The 27,235-nt window shown below is 46.5% G+C and overlaps 1 protein-coding gene across 6 annotated transcripts in view; it reads left to right on the forward strand.

The window, feature by feature from the left end:
- SPOP (speckle type BTB/POZ protein) overlaps nt 1-12,449 on the forward strand; it is a 59,949-nt gene extending 47,500 nt beyond the window's left edge. For 5 of the 6 annotated variants that reach the window (XM_084804795.1, XM_084804796.1, XM_084804798.1 and 2 more), the window contains one exon: nt 963-12,448. In XM_084804795.1, the coding sequence (XP_084660921.1) occupies nt 963-1,107 (145 nt within the window). In that variant the 3' untranslated portion in view covers nt 1,108-12,448. Of the gene's footprint in view, nt 1-962 lie in introns of all 6 variants that reach the window. The other variant, XM_084804799.1, reaches the window with a different exon arrangement.
- Nucleotides 12,450-27,235: the final 14,786 nt, after the last annotated feature.

The following is a 27,235-nucleotide window of genomic DNA, read 5'->3' on the forward strand; positions in this document are numbered from 1 at the left end:
TGGATGCGAAGTTCCATTGTGTTGCGCTGACTGTGGATTGTGTCCTAGTACTCTTTATGACTGGTCCACCAAAGAAGATCCCACCTCCCCTGTTTTGGGAGCACCTGCACTTTCCTTTTCAAAACATCAGCACTTTGTTCCCCTATTAACTTGTACCTCTACTTCAGTGGAGAGTAAACTGCAGCTGCTCCTCTGTTTTGCCCTTGTGCTGTAAAGACATTGTGGCTGGCTTTTGCATATTCCTTAAGAAGTAGTATGGAGAGAAGCACCTTTTAGAAGCACCTATTTCTGCCAAGAAGGACTGTGGTAGTTGCATTCATGTTCGTTCTCTCTCAAGCATCCCCTGGGAAATAAGCTGGGAACCTTGAAAGCAAACCCTACAGGAGCAGAGGGATGTCAAGCTGGAGCACAATACCAGCAATAAATAGCCAGTGCAAGGCATCTCTTCTCTGGGATGATTTGGAGGCTTCTTTTATAACAGCTTGAGTTCTAGAGACAAGGGCAAAGGAGGGGAAAAGATAGAAACAGCCTTTATGTCTGAAATGAGGGTCATGTAGATCTGAGTGGGTGCAAGTGGGAAAACATAACCTCCGAAACAGCTTTGATTCTCCAGGGATGGACAACTTCTGACCCTCCAGATGTTTTGGCCTACAACTCTCATCAGCCCTAGCCAATACTGAAGGATCATGGGAATTGTGGCCCAAAACATCTGGAGGGCCACAGGTTCCCCATCTCTGTCTTAGGCCAAGGTGACATCAGCTTGTTCTCATTGAACTGTTTAAGAGTACTTACAAAACAGCTGTAAATTTGTAGGCAGATGGTGAGATATTTAAATGAGTTATAAAAGTGGTTGCAAAATCCCCAAAGCCAGTTCCTTCCTTTGGTGTGTTGAGCTGTTCACTGTTGCTTCTCATGCACCTTTCCAAACTGGTAATCTTGGGTTCTTGGTGATTTGTTTTCAGCCATGCTTCTGATGTTATGGAGACTTCAGGCTGGAAGTCGATGGTCGTGTCTCACCCTCATTTGGTGGCTGAGGCGTATCGTTCATTGGCCTCTGCGCAGTGCCCCTTTCTGGGACCCCCACGCAAGCGGCTGAAGCAGTCCTAAGGCTGGACCCCATCGCACAACCCGGTGTGTGTGTGTGTGTATTTTTTTTAATGGAAGTAGCGACGGAAGCAGTTGCTTCTCCAACCTTGACCACCAGGTAGACAATGCAACCTGTGGCGCTTTTTACTCTGTTGTAGGGGGGCGGGGGTGGGGGAAAGGACTGCTTTGGGACATGCAGACTTTTAAAACAAAACAAAAAACAGCACCGAGTAAACTTGGGGGCAAATGGGGGAGGGGTGGACTTTGGGTAAAGGGGCTGTTCAACCTACTATATCCCTGTGGCTGCATTGTCTGTGTATTTCCCTTTGACTTGGCTGAGTCAAGAACTTAAGGGGGTTGGCCAGGCGCCGGCCCAAGACAACAGATCCCAACAATGATAAATGGAATTTAAGGCAAAAAGAGAGAGACAGCAAATGGCATCTGCGTCTGACAGCAGAGAATGAGAAGTTGGGCATGCTTGGAGCAAAGAGGACGCTCCGTTTCGCTTCAGAAATGAGATAGGCCCTATATGGGAGAGTGGGGGAAATTGAGAGTTTGCCTTGATAAAATGAAGCCCACTACCAGGAGCATTGGTGGGATTTGTATTGAGAGACTTTTGAGAGGGAGAGACCTTCTGGCCACCCTGGCAACCCTGCATTTGCCATCCAGCTGTGATGAGGTGATCGGTCTCTCTTGGAAGCACTTGTATGTGAATTGTGGAAAAAAACAAAAAGCGAATCCCTCTCACAAAACAGCAACTTCTTCAAAGTGAAGAGAGGTCTGCTTGAGGATGCGCTCTCTGGAAGACGTGGTTATGATGGAGGCAGCCATTATAAGTTTTCAGGGACTGCTGGTGAATTCGTGATGGAAATCGCTGCCCAAGAACAATGGTTACTTGTTTAGATATCGTGGGAATTTTGTTCTTCTGGTACCTCTTTTTCCTGCTTTAATTTCATTTCCTCTTAACTCCTGTGATCCCTTCACACCCTCTGACCCTTTTTGTTTTTTAAAAAAGAAATTTTATTGTTCATGAACACTGTGTCAAAGGTTTCTTGTCCTGAGTTGCTAAAATGATTCTTATTGAGTGTTTGTACCCAATCTGCTGGTTTGTAGAAGGTCTGGTTCTGTTCTTTCTAAGCCAGTTTTCTTTTACAGGAAAGAAGTTCCAAAATAGCTGGTAAAGCTTTTCTTTTCTTTTTCTTTTTTTGAAATATAATTACTCTTTTGTACTGTGTGTTGTTCTGTCTTGTCTTCGTGGCTTTCCTTTTTTTAAAAGACCCTTTCTTCAGTTCAGATTTGGTTTTATGTGTCTGCTTTATTGATGCTGATCTTTGTTTGTTTTTGCAGCTGAGGAATCATAGCAGCTGTCCCTGAGATATGTCAGTATTTCAGTAAGAGCTAGTTCTGAGAGCTGCCCTTCCTGGCGAAACTCTCTCTTCTCACCTTGCCCAAAACAGAAAACTAGGCATGGAGTGTTGGTCTGAGACCATCTTCACTTTAGCTTGGGGTAGGCAACCTCTTTGGGTCACGGGCACATTTGAAAATGTGAGGAACTGTCCTGGGCACCACCACAAAATGGCTGTCGTGGGAGGTATGGCAAAGAATAAATAACCTGCACAAAACACTTGCGTACAAGGCAGACATGGGGTCTAAGTCCCAACATACTAAACAACTCCTTTGAACTTACAGTTTTCAACACCAATAGAAACGCATCTCATGACAATTCCAGCTCCTGGTAAGAAAATGTGTTTAAAATAAATTAAGTGGGAGAGGTAGGTCACCTTTGTGGGCACCAAGAAAGGTGTCCGAGGCACATTGGCCCTGCTCTAGCTCCAAGCTTTAGGAGAGGTTCTCAGAAGGAAAGGCATAATGTGGCATGGCAGAGTCCCACACTAGTATCGCAGCATGAGTTATATGGAAAACAGCCCTGTCGTCTCAATTTTTCCTGCAGATAAATAGAAGATTCACAGGTTTGGCACTGGGGGAAGTGGGGAGATGAATGAATGGGTTGGATGGATCCACAGAAGGAAGTTCTATGCCTGATGCTGCTTAGGCTTCTCAGTGTTGAGGTTGGGTGGAACAACAAAAGGGACCCGCAGTGAGAGGTTGCAGTGGCTTTTCGCCTCCTAATAGGAGTGCTCCTCTTCAGGGTTCCATCCATTTTCTCCAAGTAGAGCATTCCGCTCCTCTGCCTGTCCCCCCTCCCCCATTTCATATATACAACATTCTGCGGCTACTGAGCATGCTCGGTCCTCATTGGGCTGTTTTGTGCAGGTTTCCCCGTTGGGTTTTGTACATTAAAGGTTTGGGGGGGTTTACTTCTGCAAGCTTTGGGGTTCTCCCGAGGACGTTGATACCTCTCTTGTTTCTCAGTGGCCCCATTCTGGCTCCAATTCTAGTAGCACTCGCTCCCTGAGAGAGAGCTGTCCCCTCTCTCTCTTTCTTTTTGGCTTTCTCATCCTCCTGAGTTCATAAAGTAGGTGCTACTTTCTGACCTTGCATGGTGCTAAGCTAAAAGCGACTTGAGCTCCCTGGCTTCCTTTATAAAACTGGGTAGTGGGGTGGTGATTTGAAAAAGGGTGTGTGCTAAGCTCAGTATTTTAATACTTCCAAGTCTAGATAAACAGGATTTTTAATATGGGTGGAACTGTTTTGATTTTAAGCTGCCGTAATAGGCAGTCACACCAATCGGTGGCCCCACTAGCCCTGAGTGGCAGAAATTCTCTAGCATGTCAGGACAAGGTCTTCCTCAGCCATGTACTTGGGATCCCTTTTTAGCAAGGGGTTCTGGCAATGTACAGAAGCAATCTACTGTGGGGCTGATAATGGCAGAGTCCCCTGTAAATGGAGCTGCTCCCTCCCCATTGAGGGAGGTGGGTGATCAGGGAAGTGTTACGCTGACTTGCATTTGTTCCTTTGGTGTTTAGGCGATGTGGTGTGTGCCTGCTGTCAATTCTAATAAACTCTTCCAGTGGCTATGCTTGTCTTGCGTTGAGGGAACGCATTGCAACTCTGCATGAGCACAATGGAAGGACCAACACATTTAAATGCACAAAATATTTTATACACCCCTTGTGAAGTAGGCATTTGGGACTCCCATTCTGCAGCTTAGGAAGAGAAGTTGGGGGCTGTTTGGTTGTTTATGAAGCAAGAACTGGTGTCCTAGCTGGCTAAAGCTGTGCGTTTCCCTATACACAGTCTGATGTAGTGTATAATATTCTTCCTCCTCCTATCCTGTGTTTCCATGTTGGCCACCAAGGAGGACAAATCCTGTTCCCTGCAGCCAGCATGGAAATGCAAGTTGCTTGTCCCTTTGTTGTTGTTGTTCAGTCGTTCAGTCGTGTCCGACTCTTTGTGACCCCATGGACCATAGCACGCCAGGCCTTCCTGTCCTGCGCTCTCTCCCGGAGTGTGCTCAAGTTCATATTCACTGCTTGTCTCTTAGCAGGCTAGTAAAAAAAAATGGCTTTCTACAAAGCAGACTTGCAGAAGGGGGACATTGCTGAGGGTCAGGCTTGTTTTCCTCCACAGCCAGCACTGAAACCTAGTGGTCTGGCAGAGGAGAGATGGAGAGAGTTGTCCCTGTACCACCAGCCCACTCACCTTCATGGAATTCCTGACCACCTATGGTGATCTGGCAAATTGTTCAATATAAGGCTGATCTAGCAAAACACAATATGTTAAACACTAAAAAAGACAAAGGAGTAAGTTGAAATACTTTTTTTTTTTAATGTGCCATAAATGTAAATAGTAAATTCTTGCTGATTTTGGGATGGAAAGCTTGCTGTCAGTAGGGGAAGGCCAAATTTTGCAAACATTCTTGAAAAAGTGCCATGACACAAGGGGAGAAGTTAGAGAGTTCCAACTGTAAAGGGAAGCAAGATAGAAAGGAGATAAACAAGCAAGTGAAGCACATATTAACAGTCAGAACAGTCTTGGAAGCATGGAGAGATTGAGTTGGAGAATAGCGAGAAAGGGAGAAGAGAAGCAAGAGCAGGTAATGATTTAAGTGTAAGAAAGAGCATCTTACTTTGAATGTGGGATGGAACCAGCAAAGAACTGTAAATGGGAGTAAGATTATCCTAACAAAGCGGAACAGCATACAAGGGTAGGTAATCTGGTGCTCTCCAGATGTTTTGGACTATAACTCATATAAATCCCTGACCATTTGTCTTGCTGGCTGGGGCTGATAGAAGTTGTCCCACATATCTGGAGGGTACCAGGTTGCCTGCTCTTGGGGCAATGGATGTGGGCTGCAGGTCTGAAAGTCTTGAGTAAAAATCCTCACCTCAGCCATAAGCTTACAGGGTGGCTCTTAGACAAACTACTATTCTATATCCCAGCTTTTTTCCCTCTCTGCCACCCGCCCCTACTGTGTGCAATTTGGGGGCAATACTGACATGGCCCACGCGGTTGTTTGTAAGGATTACAGAGATCATGTACATGGAACACTTAGAACAGTCTAAATGCTTAGTATGATCAGAATGTTGTGTTCAGCCTGTCTCAGCAGAGAAGCTGGTGCATGACAGAGAACAGAGGTGATGTTGACTCAGGTGTGGGTTTTACGGTTCCTCTGAATAAAAAAACGTCCAAAGCAGTCCTGATAGCGTATGACTGGCTTACCAGGAAGACTACAGTCAAGATAACATGGTTTGTATGTAACGCCAATTTCTGGGTTAAACAACCCAGAATTAAACAACCCAGAACCCTGTGTTAAACAACCCAATACCCAAGTATTGGCGTGTTCATGCAGGAACGATCCTGTTTTCATGAGCAAGCAACCCAAACACACCATGAGTTGTTTGTGAGTGTATAGCCTCCTGCCTGCTCCTACTTTCTCTTTGGATCGCAAAACAACCCATGCATACCCAATACCTGGGTTGTTGTTGTGACATGTGAACCTGGCACTCTGGTAGATTAGGGTTAAACAACCCAGAGTTTTAACCCAAATGTCACCCATGGTTTGTTGGGGTAAAACTCTGGGTTCGCACATCATGACAACAACCCAGAAACATACCTGGGTTGTTTTGCGATCTGGAAAGCGGAAGCAGGTGAGCGGGCAGGAGACAGCATGCTCATGCTCACAAACAGCCCATGGTTTGTTAACCATGGGTTGTTTGCTTGTGTGAACTGGGTCAGTGTCTTTTGAATCCAGGCTGCAATAGCCAACTAAAATATTGTTCCCGCTGGACCTCACTGGTTGTTCCACAAGTAGCCTTTCCCCTGCTTGAATTTTAAGGAAGGATTAGCCAGTGGTTCCCAACCCCGGGTCCCAGATGTTGGACTACAGCTCCCATCAACTATTGGCCATGCTGGCTGGGGGTGATGGGAGCTGTAGTCCAACAACATCTGGGGACCCAAGATTGGGAACTACTGGATTACACCAGTTCATGGCAGGTCGGCCTATAAATGGCTATTTGTGTGGATCACTTTATTTATTTAATGCATTTCCTACCCACCTTTCAAGTCTGTAGTCTCCTCAAGGCAGCTTACAATATCAAAATGGAACCCACATGGCAAGGGGCAGTATACCTCTGACTACCAGATAGCAGGGACAAACAAAGTAGACATCACCTTGCTTCTTGATTCTCCTAAAAACAGAGTGAAACTCTACTTTGACCCACCACGGCGATCCTTAATTCTGCCAAAAAACTTGTCTCTTTTTCTGAACCTATTAGGCACTTTCTATCCTTTCTTATGCAGCTGATGTTATGCAAGACACCGATAAGCCTGATTTTTCTGGTTTAAGCAGCATTTTGATTGTTTTTTAATAACAGAAAGGTTTGCCAGTGTCAATCGCGTCGTGTCTGTGTCTCTAGGTATGAGCAAGAAGGCTGGCTTAATTATTCCAAGGAAGGAGCTGTGTTGTTTACCAAAAGGTTTGCTGTTACTTGACAAAGATTTCATCCCCATTGGGTTTGCAGGAACAGCTATAACTGCTCAGGGAGTCTCTTGTCTCAGCTTCTGCTTGGAGGATGCAGACAAACTTGCAAGAAGTTAAACGGGCCTTGACATCACCAGCCCTGCCTTTTCTTCAGGGAGGCGCTTGACTGGAAAGCGAGGCTGGTTTTGGCAATCTCCTTCCCAGGGGAGCCAAAGGCACACAGGCAGAAAAGGTAATCTGTTCTGGGACTTGTGTGTGTGACCTTTTCTTTCCTCCAAGGGAAGAGAAGGCCCAGAATGGCTGTTCTTGGCGGCTTTGGGAGATTCCCCCAAGCAAGCGGATTGGCTGTATTTAGGTTTATATAGTCTGCTTTGTTTCTAAAGATTGAGGCAGTGAAACGAGAGCAAAAAGGGATGAACGGATTGGGACTTCTAAGTTGGAATGTCACAGTGGGTACAGGTGTGAAGCTGCATATCCAACACACAGATGCATGTGTGGAGCGCCGTATATGCAAGAACGTCCCCTGCCATGATGGGGTGTGATCCATCCTCTGTGCATGCAGTAGGAAGTGAGTGTTTTTCCAGTGGTTGTAGGGTGGGACAGTCTTTCCATCTGGGAAGTGCCTGCTCCTGGTTGACAGCAAAAATCCCTGCCAAGGGGAGGGGCTTCCCCTCAGTTCCCAGACAAGCCCTGCCTGGTGAGCAGGTAGCAGGTTCCTGGCATGGCTCATACTCAACCTTTTGCAACACCATTTGAACTTCAGCAGCTTTATTTCTTTTGCAGAGGCACCATTTTAGGCTGGCAAGGACCGAGGACTGAGTAGTTTCTTTGCTCATTGTTGAGCAGGGATTGGGGATGTGTGGCCCTCCAGATGTTGTTGGACTGCGACTCGCATCATCCTTCACCTTTGGCTGTGCTGGCTAGGGCTGTTGGGAGTTGTGTTCCAGCAACATCTGGAGGGCCGCACATTCCCTACCACTGCGGTAAAGAATGGGGAAGCCCCCGCATGCATTGAGCTTCGTGGAACGCCCCTCACGGCATTAGACCTGCTTGGATATACGCCTATTAATGAACCGCAGGAGAAGGAGGTTTAAAGGCTGGTGCCTTTTGTCAAAAACAGGATCTTCACTTTGTGCAAAAACAAGCTCTTCCCACGCATCCCCTTCATCTCGTGAGTTTTCACAGAATTTGAGATGGTTTTATTTAAGTTTGAGCCTGACTTTCATACGTGTAGAACGAGCTGGAATTTGCATGTGGACAGATGTTCCGTTTGCCACTAATATCACTCATGTTTTTGGTAATACTGTGGTGGGGTAGTGCACTATTCATAGCTATGCAGCGGTTCAACAAACAGCATGCTCTGTAGTTCTTGGCCTTGTTTGATCCTTGCCACAACCCTATGAGAAGTTTGTAGTGGAGCCAGGGCTCTCAGGGATGCAGCACCAGCACTTCTTTAGAGGCACTTTTCTAATGTCAGAATGATCCATTGTGCGAACATGCTTTTCAAAATGTGCAGGCCTCTAATTCTTGAGTTCCAACCGCTTTAAAAATACAAGCGACCTGGGACTTGAGACATTTCTTGCCTTCTTTCCTGCAAGCATTTCCAAGATGCAAATAGGAAAATATAATATTGGAGAGAGTGCCTTGCACCAAACTCCATCTTTTTATTTATTAACAGTATTTTTATGGCACCACCCACAACCAGACGTCTTTGGGTGGCTTACAGAGGCTACTAAACATATTGAAAACCATCTAAGTCCATAAAATACAAATTACAGTGTCAAACATAGCAGAGAATACCACGCTATAATAGCAGAGAATAAAACCGCAGAAATGGTCAACCTGTGCAAATTGGTCATAACACTTCCAGCGTTCTAGACCCTTTAAAGCTTTTTTAAAAATCCTGGGAAATTTTTTTAGAAAGTTTTCACAATTAAGAAAGAGCCTTTCATGTCCTCACCCACCACGCTTCAGTTGGCGGGGGCACCCGAGGAAGGGCTTCGGACAATGATCTCAGGTACGTGTGGGTGGAAGCAATCCTAAAGAACTCAATGCAGGGAGAGATGCCAAGTGCTCATTTCAAGACATTGCATGGACAGAACCAGGGTAGGGAATTTTTTCAGCCTGAGGACCACATTCCCTTTTGGGGAACCATCTGGGGGCTGCATGCCAGAGGTGGGTGGGCCCTCTGCAACAAGTGGGCATTGTCACCCCGTCTTTTTCATATGCATATGCACCCATGTGCTCTCACTCACATTCTACCCCACCCAGGAAATCCCCCCTCTCCTCCTGGCCTGCAATTAGGCTTTTAAAAAGCCTCCTTTGTTGGTCATGCACTCTTTCAAAAAGCCTCCTTTGTTGGTCATGCACTCTTTCAAAAAGCCTCCTTTGGTGGTCATGCACTCTTTCAAAAAGCCTCACCGCTGCACAGGGGTGATTTGTTGGGGGGAAGGGGTGGATCGCAGTGCACAGGGAGGGGAGGTCAGCCCTTCCCTCCCCCAGACATGCCACCCTGTGTAGCAGTTCATCTTTAAATAAAAACCTCCACTGGCAACAGTGGAAGTTTTTCAAAAGCCTAATTGCTGTGTGGGTGGCAGAGGGGAGGCCACTTGGGCTGGAGGTTTCCTAGCCTTGGCATGTATGTCCCTGCCTTGTTCTTAAAGAGGTTAAAATTTTAGCAACGTGTGATTCATACACTCATATTTTTTTTCTCAATCAGCCTCTGAAAGAGCCCCACGCTGATTGTTCCTGGCCACAACATCTCTTGCATTGCTTCCAGAAGTGGCTCCCTCTTAGACTTTTTTTTAGAGCTCTGGAGGAAGAGAAGCCCCAGGCTGGAAAACAGGCACTGAGAACATTTCTCTGGGTGCCCTCAAATTTCAGGGAGCCCTGCTCAGAAAATGCTCTTGGCAAAGCTTAGAGTTCGGAGTGGAAGGAGGCAGTCGCCCAGGTGAGTAAAGGCTGTGCCTGCCTTCCTCAGCTGGGTTCCCTTCAGATGTTTTGGATTACAACTCCCTGCATTCCTGCCCATTGTCCATGCTTGCTGGGGCTGATGGGAACTGAAGTTCCTAAACATCAGGAGGGCAACAGTTTGGGTAAGGTTGGGTTGTGCTATTGTAGGTTCCGACCAAGCACTTTGAATTGTGCCTGTAAGACTACAGAACGCCAGTGTGGCCACTTGCTCTGATCAGCAAGAGAGAGCAACGCGTGGGACTAGATGTACATCTTCATGCTTGTTCCCATCCCCGTTGTTCTCCTTGGATCCCCGCTGAGCAGGCTGGGCAGGCATCCAGAGAAACTTTCTCGGCCTGCGGAGATGTGCCCCTTTGTCCAGAGCAGCCAGTTATGTTGTGACTAGCTGCTCATGGCTGGAGCTGGATCGAGGCCCCCGCTGGGCCGCTTCTGCGTTTTGAAACCGTTGGCGTGAAAGACCTTGAAGAGCGGCAATGTGTTGGGTGTTGCTTCTCGTCTCGGCAAGCTAACACTTCATTTATCAATTTTTGTGTGTGGGTTTCTCTCTCTTTTTTAATAAACAGTAATTGATACAGCTGAAGCCATCTGGCGATGGTAGGTTTAGTGCTGCAGCACACTGTTCATAAACCTCCCACTGAAGCCTGCCTCCTTCAGAATTCCAACTGCAGCTTTCCGTCTGCAGCGTGCGCTGTGCTACTGTCAAGAAGTTCGAGCCAGATGAACAGTTGGGAGCGCTGAATTCCACAGGCGGGGAGGGTATATTTATCTAAACAATAATTCAGACACTTTTTTAAAAAAGCCATCGGCATGCTCTGCAGTCCAAACAGGTCTTGGCTCTAAGCAACGTTCTCCTTTTTAGGGGGGTTTGCCTTTCCACCAACCGGTCTCTCACGTGGAGATGGTATTGTAACTGTGATCTATGCTTCTCCCTGAAGTTTGGTTTCCCAAAAGAATGGAGAATCCACAGTTCAGGTTCCCACATTTTAAAAACCAGCGAGGACCTAGAATCTAGCACATTTTTGGATTCTGGCTGCAAGTTGTGATGACAAAAATATACATTTCAGAATATGTAGGTGTTCATACTTGAGCACTGGCAATTCAGAAACAAATGGAACGGAGGGGAAACCTGAATTTGAGTTCTAGTGACACTTATTTTTATTTATATGGGAGCCTTGCTGGCTGAAAAGCAGGGTTAAAACGCCTTAAACAAATAAACGAGGATGTTATTTAACTTGTAAGTGTGGCCTGTGTTATTTGCAGAGGGGTACCCATGTTAGTCTGTCACAGCAAAAACATTGGTGTCCTGTGTGCTGTAACGCCTAGCAAATGCATTGTAGCATAAGGTTTCATGCGCCACAGGCCACTGTCAGGTATAGATGTTGCATCATGGACTCCGGCCCATAAAAGCATAAGATGTGGTATATGTTAGGCTTTAAGGTGCCACAGGTCTCTTTGGTGTGCTGGGTATTCACTAGACTGCTTTTGTTCTTGCATTGGGCAAGAACTACATTGGTGGCAAAACATACGGTGGTTCATGAGTTATGGTTAAACTGAACACACAAAATCAGTTTTCCAACCATAACACCAGCCCCCTTTCAAAGCACAATGTGCCTTGGGCAAAGGGACCAGCAAGTGACGAAGCTGATGCGTCCTCCTGTCATTGTTGGCATACTGGTAGCCAGGCACTGGAAAGGACTAGGAAGCCGGGAACTCCAACTGCCATAGTCTATTGCTGCCCACCACAGACTTCTTCTGACCACCCTTTGTGCCCAACTTCCCTGCCCCCAGACTTTCCGCCTGCCAATTTTCATAGCCACTGTACACTCTAGAGGACACGTAAAATGTAGAAATGCTCTAAACGTGGGGAAATCTGTTCTTTCAACTCCAGCGTTGACAAACACCAGATTCCCCACACCAGCTGGTACACTTACTTATATCCATGATGCAATACTTTGGGGTGGGGGGGAGGCAGGCAGGAGGGGGGCACCAAGGACATGTCTTTAAAACTTTCCTAACAAAACCTGTGATATCAGTGGCAAAACCTATGGTGGTTCGTGAGTTATGGTCGACCTGAACACAAACTGGGAAATCAATTTTCAGCCATAGTACCGGGCCCTTTTCAAACCACAGCACGCCTTGGGCAAAGGGACCAGCACATGTGTGGCAAGCGACAAAGGGCAGGAGCCCACTGGGATGCACATATGACTGCAACAGCAGTCTATTATTTCTTATCCACAAACAATGTATGCATCTTTTAAATGTACAGCTTGCATACAGAATAGGTGGATGTCACTGCACTCTAGCCAGCACCCCATCTGCTTGCTTGCACCAGGTGACGTAGTGACCAGATGTAGCTGTTTGCCCAAGAAGAAATTCTACTGCCAGTGTGGTAAACGAATGTGCCTGGGGTGAGGGTCTGGAGGTGGGGGGCCCTGGCTGGGAACAGCGGTTTCAAAAGGAGCTCATGCCTGGGTCTGCTGGATGGAGGCTTGTGCTAGGGATGGGGGTCTGGGGTGGGGGCTCATGCCGAGAGTGGGGCTCTGGGGGGGAGCTTGTTTGGGGGCTCCAGGCTGGTTTGGGGGGCTTTGTGCCTTGGCCTTTGTATTGGGAGCTCATGCCTAGGTCTGCACAGTGGGGGTTCAGGGGGGTAATGTCTGGGGTGGGGCCTCAGGGGCTTGATATATGGGGTAGGGGCATGGGGTGAGAGCCCCAGTATAGGAGTGATAATTCATGGGATTTTATGGAGGGAGGGCTCCTGGCCACCCCGGCACCTGGCCACCCCCAGGCATCACCCCCAGGCATCACCCCCAGGCATCACCTCCCTGAGCACTCACCATGCAGACCCAGGCATGAGCTCCTGCAACTGTTCTCCAAACCCCCCAACTCCACCCTGAACCTCCATCCATAGACACTCACCTCCCCCCACTCCAGACACCGGCTTCCAGACACCCACACCCAATACAAACCCCCCACCTGATACAAACCCCCACTGTCACACTCGAGACTCAACCCTCTACACATGCCCCCCCCCGGCATCACCTGTGACCCCACAGACACAGGCATAAACCCCCATGCCCCCTCCCAGTGTGGAGCCCCCTCACACCCATCCCTCACTCACCCCTGGCATGAGTCCCCTGACATCCACACCTCCTGCGCTTGCTAGTGCAGCCTTCTAGGAAGCACCTTGACTTCAGTAAACAAAAAGTACAAATTGTGGTTTATTACATTTCTGTACCACCCCATAGCCAAAGTTCCCTGGGCGGTTTACAAAAGTTAAAACATTAAAATGCAATATACAAAGTTTAAAAGCCATTTGCACAAAAACATTCAGACAACACATAACTAAAAACATTTTTTTAAAAAACCAATAATAAAAACAACACCGCTTAAAAACAGTATACAAGAGTCAGCAAAAGGAACAAGAGTTCTCAAAAGGGAAGGCCTGCCGGAATAACAGAGTCTGTAATTCCTGCTTAAAGATCTTCAGCGAGGTCAGCGGGACCATTTCAGCTGGCAGGTCCTTCCACAACGGAGGGGCAGCAAAGGAAAAGGTCCTCTGGTGTGAGGCTGCCATTCTTATATTAGGCAGTCGCAGCAGAGAGCCCTCAGAGGACCTTAGGGGGTGGACTGGGACATATGCACCACCTTTCTGCAGGGGTGGGCTGCAGCCCCTTTCATTAACTCTCTGCCTTAAAACTTGATTGATGGACCTGGACCAAGGTGCTCTGCCATGGGGCTCCTGGGGGCCCCTTCATATCCTCTCCCCCCCCCCCCGGCCTCATGCCACAGCTCAGCACAAACATTCCGAAGCCTCCGACTGACTTCCCTGGATACAAACAAATGGGGATTTTGTGTGTGTGTGTGTGTAAGCTCATCTCCCCCAGTCCTTGAATGATCTTGCTGGATTTTGACCCTGCCAGTAGTTAGCCCATTTGTCTCATAGCCTGGCAAATTTGGTGGACTTCCATATTTTGCACGATAGGTGGTTGGTCACACCTTTTCACTATTTTTTTTCAAATTTTCACACTCAGAAAAAAAAAAATCTACCATAGCCTATGCACTAGAAGAACTCCCCAGGGACCTATATCTCAAAGGGCAACACTTAACTTCCATCCATGAGGCCCTACATGGGAGGCTAATCCTTTCCCCCTATAACATCCCATAATAAGCTTTGTTTTGCAACAAACCTAGCTAATCCACTAGCAAATTCCATAGTTATCTACGTTCAAAATTTGGGGCAGATCGGACAAGGGGCAGCTTAGCTATGCTCCCAAAATTGACTTTTTGCCAGTATGGGAAAAATGCACAAAATGGTGCTCCCAACCATTACGATGGGTCGTCTGAGCTAAGCTGGCTACCCATAATAAGGGCTATGTGTCATCATATGGCTATGAGCTGTGTGTTGTGTATTTAACATGGAAAAAACAAGGAGAAAAGAAAATAGAGAAATCCCAGGTGCTTATCGAAAAAAGTTCATTACGGTTCTTTTATGTTGGCCTGACGCATTTCGGAAATATTGATTTCCTTCTTCGGGGGCTACAATAAAATTATATATATACATCATCTTAGTCATTTTATGTTACTCCAGAACATATTAAAAATATAAAAACACCTCAAACACACCTAAAATAAATAATTAGTATAAAATTATATAAATTTAACAGCCAATTTTATCCTATACACAATTAATACTTCTGACATTCACATAAAAATCAAGAAACCATCACTTTTACACATATTAAAACCAACAAGGCAAAAAATAAGAACAACAAAGTGAAAGGGTTTGTTATTGTCTGTATACATTAAAAAAAACTTCAGAAGAACAGGACATTTCATCCTACCATATATTTAACATGCACACTTTTTTCTTCCACAAGTATAGAGCATTTGGTTCCTCTATGATATGCTGATGAGCTTGTATTTCATCTGATTAAAAAAATAAAATTGGGGTGGGGGCTGTCTTTGTAAAGTCACAGGACCTTGAAGGATATTTTATCTCATTAAAGGGGTAGTCGTTGAGTGTTCTGTTTCGTATTACCCTACTCCAATTGTTTCCATTCCCTGTGTCCTACGGTTTCACTACCCATTTCTCTGATCCTCCTATTTTCCTGGTCTTTACCAAAACGTTCCAAGTAGAATCGTAAGTAACCAAACAGGTGATAGTCTGTGTTGTTGTCAAGCTTCTCCATTGAAAAGTTGTCTCTTCTATGCCCCTGAGAAAATCCCATCCCTCGTTTAGGGATGTGCAAATCAGCAAAAATCGGGCTTGCTGAATCCCATCTCGAACTAGGGATGCTGGAGAAATTCAAGATGGACTCAAACGAGCTCACATTTCTAAGAATTTGACCTGCAGAATCTGCTGTGGAGCAACCCACTCAGGCTGCACAGAGTCTGTGGACTTTTGGAGGTTTTTTTAAAAAAAACTTTCCTGAAATTTACACATTTATTCGTAGGAAAATATGCAATTTTCTGCTGAGGAGAAGTTGCATGGAATGGGGGACAATACACTACATGTTACATACTAAGATAAATTTTGCAAATTGTTACGAAACCTCATATTTGTGCATTTTTCCACATGATGAAAAAATTCACATCCGTCTGTGAGCGGACGATGGAATGAGGCACCTGACAGTCCGCAAAAAAGACGGAGTGGAGTTTACACAGTCTATACATCCCTGTCGTGAACCTCGTTCCAACTTAAGTCCATATCAGATTGGATTTTTTTTCTTTTTGCCCGAAAATCCATGTATATTTTTAGTGTATTTTTCCAAGTGTATGCATCAGTTATGTGCCTCTTTGAAACTCTTCAAAGAGAATTCTTCTCCCATTGCTTAAAGCATATTTGTGTGCATTTTTCTAAAGTACACATTTTTTCACGTGCATTTTTCAAACGTACGCATACTGTCGAATACAGGTTTTTTTGGAATGCAAATCGCCCTGCAAGCTCAGAAATGTACAGACTTTGACCAGTTGCATCCCGAAGGTGCAAACTGGGTAAATCTTAATAAAAAATGAACTGAAATGAATTTCTCATACATCCCTACCCTTGTCCTGCTGTATTTGACTCCCTGGGCTCTGCTCAGCCTTTTCTACTTTCAGTCCCCCTCCGCTCCCATCTGTGTCTTCCACCGTTCTGCACCCTTTGATCCAAGAGCTTCCTTCCGTAGGACTTCACTACTTTGGCATTGCCATTGTAGCCACCTCTTTGCTTGCTGCCTCCTGATGCGCCCCTCCCCAGTGCACATGGACACACGCACACTCATTTCAGCCTGCTCCCCTTCCCCCTGTAACATAGATTGCATGTTCTCTAGGCAGGAGGGTGACATTTCTGTGTTTTACACCATACTGGGCACATGAGTTTGGTATCATACTTGTGTTCTGTACTACAACTCTGTATCAGCTCACTTTGATCTTTTCATAGAATCATTGAATCATAGAATAGTAAGGTTGGAAGGGGAATACAAGGCCATCAAGTCCAACCCCCTGCTCAATGCAGGAATCTAAGAGAGCATCCCTGACAGGTGGCTGTCCAGCCTCGTCTTGAACGCCTCCAGTGTGGAAGAGCCCACCACCTCCCTAGGGAATTGGTTCCATTGTCGTGTTGCTCTAACAGTCAGGAGGTTTCTCCTGATGTTCAGCCGGAACCTGGTTTCCTGTAACTTGAGCCCATGATTCCGTGTCCTGCACTCTGGATGATCGAGAAGAGATCCTGGCCTTCCTCTTTATAACAACCTTTCAAGGACTTGAAGAGCGCTATCCTATCTCCCCTCAGTCTTCTCTTCTCAAGGCTAAACATGCCCAGTTCTTTCAGTCTCTCTTAATTGGTTTTGTTTCCAGTCCCCTGATCATCTTCGTTGGCCTCCTCTGAACCCTCTCCAGTTTGTCTGCACCCTTCTTAAAGTGTGGCGCCCAGAACTGGACACAGTACTCCAGATGAGGCCTAACCATTGCTGAGTAGAAGGCAACTAGTACTTCACAAAATTTGGAAGCTATGCTTCGATTAATGCAGCCCAAAATAGCATTGGCCTTTTTTGCAGCCACATCACATTGTTGGCTCATATTCAGCTTGTGATCTGCAACAATTCCAAGATCCTTCTTGCTTGTAGTATTATTGAGCCAAGTATCCCCCATCTGTGCATTTGGGTTTCTTTTTCCTAGGTGCAGAACTTGGCACTTATCCCTATTAAATGTCATTCTGTTGTTTTCTGCCCAGCGCTCCAGCCTATCAAGATCACTTTGAACTTTGTTTCTGTCTTCCAGAGTATTAGCTATCCCGCCCAATTGTGTGTCATCTGCAAATTTGATCAGCATTCCCTGCACCTCCCCATCCAAGTCATTAATAAAAATGCTGAAGAGCACTGGTCCCAGGACTGAGCCCTGCGGTACCCTGCTTGTTACCTCTCCCCAGTTTGAGAAGATCCCATTGATAAGCACTCTTTTTAAAGGATGTTTCACTGTGAAGAGTTTACACTTCCTGTGTGTGTGAATGAGAGCAACCTAAAGAGAGCCTTGTTGGATTAGACCAAAGGTCCATCTCATCCAGCATCCTGTTTCCACCAGTGGGCGGATCCAGATTTAGGTGCGTGCAGCTGGGCTTGCCAAAGTGGACTTCCACGCCCACCCCTGGCCCCTCCAGCCCCCTGAAAATGCTACACAGAGGGTTGGGGAGACCCTGCTGATTGGGGTGAGCTGTAGGGGGAGGGGTTTCCTTGAAAATCAGGCAGAGGCACCTTCCATGAGTGGAGGGAGCCCTTTTGTCTACAGAAATCAGATCCCGGATGCAACCCCAGATGTCTCTGGAAAGCCAACCAGGTCATGAAAGCAAATAGCCTTCTCTGATCTTGCTTCCCCTCAACTAGTACAGAGAGTAGGGATGTCGGAGAAATCTGCAATGGAATCAAATGAGTTTAGATCTCTATGAAACTGACCCATGGGTTCCTCAGCAGACCAGCTTTTCCCAAGTTGCACAGATTCCACAGACTTGCAGACCAGTTTTTTTACTTTCCAGAATTTTACATAAATTCAGTTGTAGAAAAATACATTTAAAAAAAACACCAGCTGAAAATGCACATTTCCCCCATAGGCTAAAGCACCAAGATACATATTTTGGAGAGGATTTGTACATTTGGGGTGGGGGGGTGGAATGCACATGTTTCACAAATGCAAATTTGCGCAAATTTGGGGGGAAATCCAATTCCGTCAATGAGCGGATGGCAGAACACAAGGCAACTGACAATCCCTGAAATGCAGACGGAACAGCTTTTACAAAACCTGTACATCCCTAACTGAGAGGTGTGCTGCCTCTGAAACCTGGAGGTTCCTTATAGGCAATGTGAGTAATACCTCCTGATAGATGTTTTTGCCATGGTTTTGTCCAATTCCCCCTTTAAAACCATCTTCATAACATAGCCGTCGCCACTTTTTGTGGCAGAGTGTGAATTCCATGAATAAATTATGAATCATCTGAAGTTCTCTTTCAGTGCTGAGTCTAGCGCCCATCAGTTTCTTTGGATGGCCCTGAGTTTGAGTGTAACAGGTACGGAGAAAGAAGAGAAATTACCCACTTTCTCCACACCATGCATAATTTTATAAAAATTCTACCTACGCACATGAATTCTTGACTCGAGAGGGCTCTGGTTTTCTCTGTGCCAGTGAAATGAAAAACCCATCCATGAATCCATTGTCTCCTCCAGGCAAACAATAAACGTAGACAGCAAACTTCAAACCCCAGAAGCTTTCTGGAGTGTTTCCAACGATCAGTCTAACGGTGAACCAACCGTTATTGGCTAAAGAGATCTTTCGCTGCCATCTCCCTTGGGCTTTAAATTATTATTGGCGGATTCTGCTGAGGTATTTCTCTTGCTTATTGTGAGAGAGTTTGTTTCCCCCACCTCCCACCCCTCTCTCTTCAGTTCGTTCTCCCTTTATGAAAAGACAACAGCATCTCTGTTTTACCAGCAAAACAACCAACCAAGCAGAGGGAGACAGTCTGCTTTGAAAACTCTTCAGCTTTTGTTCTGTGGTTTAAAAGACAAACCCTCCTAATATGTCTATATGAATCCGCATATGGAAAAATCTGTTGTATGCTTTCATGTCTCTTTGTTTTTCAGAAGAGTGTTTGGAGTCTTTGACAATGACTCTTTTGCAAAACTAATTACCTTGGGTTTATATATGTTTCTCTCTCTTTCTCTCTCGTGTGTGTGTGTGTGTGTGTGTGTGTTTGATACACACATACATGATTGGGCTGTGCATAGCTTCCCCCCCTCCCATGATTTCTGCACCAGACCTGATTAACTGTTAATAGTGCTTTAAAAAAGCTCACCCCCAAATTTAAGAATGGGAAAATGCTTTAAATTTAAGAGTTGGTAGCGAACACCAGAAGAAGCTGAGTGGGGATATGCGCACACGTTTGATTTGAGGAGTCATCCTCCTGCAGATTATTCCAAACTGTCTGGAGTCTATATCCAATCAGGAAGACATCCAGACCTAGTCCTTTGGTACCACTGACTAGAGCAGGGGTCCCCAACATGGTGCTCGCAGGCATCATGGCGCCCGTGGAGACCTACAACAGTGCCCCCAAAGTTCTCTGTTCCCTGCCCGTTAAAGAAGAAGAACCTTGGGAAATGTTAGGGCAGTCTTCTTTCCCTTCTTTTCTAGCTTCTAGCTTTGCTCTTTCTCTCCCCCTCCCCCTCCCCTTCTTTAGCTCACTTTTGACTAGCCAGGTCCCCATGGCAGCCATTTTATGTCTAGCCACATCCACCATGGGAACCATTTTGTGGTGACGCCCATGGCAGTTTCTCAAATTCACAAATGTGCCTACCAGTGCAAAAAGGATGGGGACGCCTGGACTAGAGGCCTTTAGGCCCTGGTGCAACTTGAAGGCACATCAGGGCCTGGGAGGCTTGATCAGCCACAAATGGAACCTTCTCTGTGCAGAGAGAGACGTTCCCGGCTTCCTCAGAAATACGTGTGTGTGGCAGTGTCCAGCATCCCAGAGAAGCCTGTGGCCTTGGTGCTGTGCATGGAGAGCCACGTAGTGCATTGGTTAGAGCAGCCTTCCCCCAACCTGGTACCCTCCAGATGTGTTTGACTGCAACTCCTGTGCTTGCTGGGAGTTGTAGTCCCAACATGTCTAGAGGGCATCAAGTTGGGGAAACCTGGGTTAGTGTCAGAAAAGGCCAAGGGGGACCCAGGTTCAAGCCTGCATTCTGCCATGAAGCTCACTGGTAGAGACGTGGTTGGAAGGCATGGTAGCTGCAACAGGATTGAGGCCTCTGATCACATCCTTGAGGTACTGCCCAGGAACCAAATCCAGGCTTAATCTAAAATTCAGATTGTCCAGACAACTGGCAGCTCTCCACGAAAGCAACCCTGTCCTTTCAGATTTATTTCCAGCGAAGATGATGGTGAGTTTGCCTGTCCCTGATTTATATCTTGTGTGTCGTATTCCTCTCCAATCCCCAAGGGCTATTTGGTTGGCCCATTAACTGGATCTGGCCAGACCCCCATTGACTGCAGCTGGCAGAGTTGCCGGTGTCTGGTTCCACGCTTCTCAACGTTCCACGCTTCTCAAACAAGCGTTTGATTTAGCTTGTATGTGCCGTCGGCTCGTTATAAAGCGGGAGTCGAACGTAACTTAATTCCTGTGATTCAAACTCAGTTGCGAGATGTCAAAATGCAGATGTCCTTGTATGAGTGCAATCGCAGTTTTTCAGGTGGCCGGGATGGGAGGTGGCAGGAGGACCCTCTATTGGCGTTGAGGGTGAGGGCAGCAATAGATGGGGCTGCTGGTGCTTCCTATCCGAGCTGCCAAATGTTGACAAGCTGCTCTGTGTAGCTTCTAGTAAAGTTCAAGTTCTCTGAATTTGCTGTTTACAAAAGGCAACAGAGCTAATGCCAGCTTTGTGGAGAGAATTTGAGAAACTCTGAGAGTGGAGTGCTTTCCTCAGTGTTCAAATTTTCATGGGCTGGGTTTCGGTTTCTTGTGCTCACTTTACTTACGAGGGGAGCTGAGGAGTGTGCTCAAGAGCCCAGTTTGTTATTGTATCATCATCTCTCCAGCAGCCTGCAGCCTCCTCGACTTCCCGCACGTCAATTACAGCCCAGGGGAAGACATTGTGAGGTAATTTCTCCCAAAGGGCTTTTTCAGAGCAGGAAGTGCAGGCAGCCTGGGAGGCTGTAGAGCTATAGAGAGGTGAAATAGAAAGAAAACACACATACACATGCAGCACCCTCAGCTACCTTGCAGTGATTGGGGAAGTCCAAAAATACCACAACGATTAATGATAAAACATCCCGAGAAGCAGAACAACGGAAGTCTCCTTCATGATGAGGGAATAAAATTTTCGGGAAATTGGAGGACAGATTTTGGCTCAGCACTAACTCCATCTCTTCTCTAGAACTGGACACAACACTGCCCCCTTCACACCTGCATTGTGGTGGATGTAAAATAGGGACCAGCCTGCCAACACAGTTGATGCTGTTGCCACTTGTGGTGGTAGCACAAAAGAAACCAAACCCCCGTACAAATCAAGAAAGAAGCTCTGCTACAACCCCTTCCAATGGCGAGCCCTACCTGTGAGAAACTGTGGAGAATCTCTTCCCCCACCTGGAGGAGAAATTACTCTGCCCACAAACAGGGTGGAGAATTCCAAGAGGCCCTGTGTGCACAGCTCTAGTTTTTATATTCATATTAGTGTACTGACCCAGCTTCTCATGGGTTGGAATAGCCCACAGTTTAGTACAGTGACACCTTCAAGCAGACTTACAAAGCTGTCAGTGTTGGACATATTGTTCCCGCCTGGACTGAGTCAAGCCATGCCAGCTGACACTCCTAGGCATGGCCCTTGCCATGGTGCAACCCTATAGCCTCCTAAGGGAGGGAGTCTGTCCACTCCATTCCCCTGAGGGGGAATGGCCCATAACTCTGTCCCTTGGCCTACTCATCTCCGCTGGCTCAGCTGTATGGACTGCAAAGCTATGTGCTGGTTAGGGAAGTCTACCTTCTTGTGGCTGGAGATGTTACGGCAGGCTTTAACCTCATGGGCACATTTCAATTAATTAAAATTAATTGTTTTAAAAACAAAATGTCCCTGAGGCACACACCCATAGGGTCCCCTTAGTATGCATGCCACGTTTCATGGTCTTAGTGCTATGGCACTGATGGACAGACAGACATACGTTGTCATTTATTATTATAGATACATGGATGGATGGACGTTATGAATAGGGAGAGGTGGTGGAAGAAGAAATAATGCACAGCTGTTGCAGATGGTATTTTGGCCTGTCTGCCTTTCCCTTCCAAGGTGGTTGGTAAGACTTAATTTCTAAAACGAGACATGCTGGTTTCAAAATTGGCCCAAAGCCCTCCTTACAGGGCTGCGTGCGGTGCATTGGCAGCTTTGGCTATTCAGTGGTAAGAGAAACTTGCTCTACACATGCCCAGAAGCACCCTCCTCGTTACCATTTCTTCCCATGTTTCTGCATTTGTAATAGATTGCCGGGATTAAACTGTCAAGCAAGTCCTAGCAAGCTGCTGTGCCAGGAACACTGTTGATGGGGGAAGGGGAAGGGTCGTGGCTCAGTGGTAGAGCACATGCTCTGCGTGCAGAAAGTCCCGGCTTCAATCCCTGGCATCTCCAGGGAGGGCTGGGGAAGACGGAGCCCTGCCTGAAACCCTGGAGAGTCACAGCCGGTGTAGTGGAACCTGAGTGAGGTGGACCAGGAGTCTGATTCAGCAAGCAGCAGCTTCCTACGTAGCATCTAAACCAGCAGCAGGTGTAAAGGTGATGTCTCTGTCTGCCTCTCTCTTCAGGCCTCCTCCTGAGGAATGGGCTTGGGCTGTGTTAAGGATGCATGGCATGTGTAAAATCCATTCCATCTGTGTTTCTCAGATTGCCAGGTTCCGTTGTTCCGTCCTCCGCCCATCGCCAGAATAGGATTTTTTTTTAGTTTCTGAATTTGCACAAATGCACACATGCAAAAATGCGCAAATTCTTCCAAAGAGCTCAAATTCCCCCCAAATGTGCATTTTCATGCTTTAGCCTAGGGGGAAATGTGCATCTTTTGCCTTTTTGCATATTTTTGTGTATTTTTCTATGAGAAAATTGTGCAACATTCCGGAAAGTTAGAAAAATGGTCTGCAAGTTTGTGGAATCCACCCAAAGAGCTGGCCCATTGTGGAATCCGGGCTCAGATTCATAAAAATCTGAATACATTTGGTCCCATTGCAGATTTCTCTGACATCCCTAGTCTAGGTATCTTATTGGGACTATTCCATCTCTATCGTTCTACAAGGGGGTCTGAATCTACATTTGTGCCTGCATTTCAACACTAAGAACATGGAAGGAGCCCAGCTGGGTCAAACCAACGGCTCAGTCTGCACCTAGTCCAACAGGAAGCCTCTAGGAAGCCCATAATAAGCAGAAGATGAAGGCAATAACCTTCTCCCATTCTGTAACTGGTACTGAGAGGTAATAGTGCCCTGATACTGGAACTAATTATGGCCATCATGATTAGGGGTGCGCAATGTTCTCAAATCTGTTCCATCTGCATTTTGCAGATTGCCAGGTGCCTTTTGTTCCATCGTCCGCTCATTGATGGAATCCAAATTTCTCCAATTTCCTGAATTTGCACAAATTTTCACTTGTGAAAATGCGTGAATATGCCCCCAAATGTGCAAAAAAACCCAACACCCCCCATATGCATTTTCATGCTTTAGCCCATGGGGGAAATGCAAACTTTTTAAAAATGCACATTTTAAAAAAATGCACATTTTTTAAAAATGTATTTTTCTATGACTTCTTAAGGTGCCATCTCCTATCAGAGGTTAGCTGTCATTACAGCTATCTTTGTTTTTGACGCCTCTGCTCTGACTGTAGAAGTACAGCTGAACCATTCCCTCAGATTCTTTAACCACAAAGTTCATCTTCTTTCCATTGATCTTTTCCCTTCCATTTTCCCTTGTATAATGAGTTGGAGTATGGTGTATTTTTTGCCTCGGATAATATGACCAAGGTATTGTCACTTCCTTCTTTTGATGGTCTTTACCAATTCTGTTTGTTTGTTCGTTTACGCTGTAGAGACTAAATTTAAATTTTCTATGACTAAATTTACATAACATTCCAGAAAGTAAAAAATCCAGTCCGCAAGTCTGGGGAATCCATGCAACTCAGGAAAAGCTGGCCTACTGCGGAATCCCCAGGTTAGATTCTGAGAAATTTGAACTCATTTGATTCTGTTGCAGATTTCTCCAACATTCCTAGTAGCCATTGATAGCCTTATTCTCCATGAATATGTCTAATCTCTTTTTAAAGACATCCAGGCTAGTGGCAAGAAGGCAGCAGATTATTATTATTATTTAGACTTATTATTATCATTATTATTATTTTTTAGACTCAGTTGTCACCCTGCCCTCAAACTAGATACTATATGTTGAGTCCATGTAACATGGAGCTCCTAATTGCAAGGCATCCAATACGTGAGGGGGCAGCACAGAGCATTTTGTTAGGGTGGAAGGGCAAGATTGTGGGGCAGGGCACTGCAGCTACCTGACCTTACCCGACATACACCCTCCAAAAACATCGGTGGCCAAAAAATTGGCGGTGGTGTGTGCGGGGGGGGGGGGGGGAGAGGCAGGCTGGAAAGCAATCTCAATCCTGCCTAAGCAGGCAGACTAAAACTTGTGGCTTGGTGTGGAACTGTGACATCATAGTGCTGGAAAGATCCGAAAGGATCCCATACAGACCCAGAGCATCAAATGTCCTTGGGACAGCTTGTGCTGCCCAATTTGTCATCCCTGGGCATCTGTGAAAGGGGGAAAGAACCCTTTTTAAGGAGGGCGGCAGTTACAAAACATATATTATTTGGAGATGTACCCAGTTTGCTCTCTCCTCTGCCTCATGATCTGGCTTACAGAGAGGGCACCGCTTTCTTCTAAAGAGGGACGATCCTGCCAGAATTCATGCGTTCCAACCCCTTGAACAGGCTGTGGTTTCTCATTGTGGCTTGTTATGCAGCACAATATGTATGAGTGAAATTACAGTATCGCACAGGAGTTATGTTGAGAGGGGACTTCAGCCTATATACAAAAATCATAAAGCATCCTTATTTTTAGAATCCCAATTTTAAATGATAAACCAAATTGAATGCAGAATGCCCCTGTTATGGATCAGCAATGCCCTGTTCCATGAGTGGAGGGGAAATAGGCAAAATCATGTGCTCACATTCCTTTTTGCCCTTCCCTTCCTGTGGCCTTTTCTTCTGCCACCAGACAGACATCTCACCCCACCCTCCTCTGGCGGCTTCCACCAGACCAGCCTTAAAACTCTCTGGGTCTCACAGTCAGGTATCTACATTAGGTAGTGCTAGGGTTGGCTATTACATGAAGGGTGGATAACCCAAAAAGAAAAGAGAGCACAAAGTTTCAACTTCTTTAAAAAATAAAAACAACAACAACAAATTAAAATTTTAAATGTTAACAGGGACATTTCAAAATCTGAATGGACACCCCCTACTCCCCTACCCCCTGGGTAATAAAATAACCAGGGATAAACACATCCAGCTAACCTAACTAGACTGTACCCCTATTTTATCCAGGTCCCTTATCCAAGCCATATTCTAGATTCATTGGATCAGCTTTCTCAATCATTTGTCCAATTCCAGCAGCTCTGTTTTAATACACTTTTCCCCCTCTAGGACTCTGCTGCCTGCCCGCCTGCCTGCCTTCTCTCTTTCTCTCTCTCTTCTTTGCTCCTCTTAGTTTTTGTTTTTGTTTTTTGTCTCTTAAAACTGGGTTTTTTCTACCCCCCCCCCATTCCAACTGATCAGGAAGAAAGATGAAGGACAACTGAAGCCAGCTGCACACTCAGGAGCTCCTGCAGGCGCCGTCCATCACCTTCTCTGAGCGATGGGAAAGCAAAGGACTACCGAAGCCAGCTCCCTGGCCAAAGCTCCAATTGCAAGAATTCCAGCTGGTGCTTCGGCCAAGGACCTGGGGCCCTCCAGATGTTGTTGGTCTGCAACTCTCACGAGCCCCAGGCAGCATGGCTACTGCTTGGGGATGATGGGACTTGTAGTCCAGCAACCTCCAAAGGGGGACAGGTTCTTCTCCCTTGATCTGTACAGACACGCACACCACAAGGCTTGGACCATTTGCTTGAGTCAGCTGGAGCTATGCCTCCTGGTCTGACTCGAAATGCAAGCTGAACAAAATTGTGGTGGTGTCATTATCGGCATTCTCACAAACCGAGACCCACACTCTTCGGCCAAAGCCACCTAGGATGCTTTCGTCTTCCAAAGCATTATGTGGCTGGGCTCGCCTGCTTCAGTCATCTGGACTGACTGGCTCTGCAGAAATCTGCAGTGCGTATGCAGGCTGTCACGCAAGGTAGCATCCCCTGTGTTGGGCTGTGTATGGTGTGTGGTCAGGGGTGCCATGGGTGCAGAGGCCCCTCTCTGTGGCAGATGGGTCAGCTCTTCTCCTCTGGAAGAGCTTCTCCAGCCAGCTTAAGTTGATCCATTCCCTGCACACTCAGGAGCCAGACAGAAAACCAGACCAGCCAAAGTTCTGTTTGTTGAATGGCGCTGCTCTTTTGGAACACCAGCCCTTCATTTGTATGCAGCTCAGTATGCCATACCAATCGCAATCCCCTGGCGGCAGCACAAAGCCCTGGCCATCTGTTGGGCTGCCGAGTGACTTCTGGAGAACAACTTGGTGGTCTCTGCTGCTGACAGATATATCTGCTTCCCCCAAGAGATGGCTGCTGCTGTCACCAAATGTCTCCTTTTGTCGGCGCGTTCGGGGGCACGTTCACCCAAACACAGGTTGAAACGATCCTGTAATCAGCTTCACCCCATTGCGTGCTCTGTGGGTTTTGTGCTGTTAGAAGAGTCGCGTTTCCAGAATAGAGGAGTCGAGTAGAGCTCAATGTAGGACAAGGTCAAAATCAAACCAAACAGTTCGGTGAGACCCCCCCCCCTGCCCCCGCTTGAGCCTTTCCCAAATTGTTGCTCTCCAGATGTGTTGGATTGCAACTTCCATAATTCCCAGACAGCATGGCCAGTGGCCAGGATGAGAGTTGCCATCCCAATGCATCTAGAGGGCACCAGGTTGGGGAAGGCTGCTTTACCACTTATCTCTTTCTCCCCCCCCCCCCGCAACACAAGGCAAGAGAAACCCCTTTCTCATTGGCCCTCGAGTGAAAGACGCTGTACTCCCAACTTGCTCTCTGATGGGACGAGGAGGAAATAATGGTGCAAATAAAGTCCCTCAGCAGGGTGTTGCGCAAGGCT

This window comes from Heloderma suspectum, chromosome 6, assembly GCF_057233095.1.
Source record: "Heloderma suspectum isolate Gila_16-S chromosome 6, 16-S_ref, whole genome shotgun sequence".
Taxonomy (NCBI): domain Eukaryota; kingdom Metazoa; phylum Chordata; class Lepidosauria; order Squamata; family Helodermatidae; genus Heloderma; species Heloderma suspectum.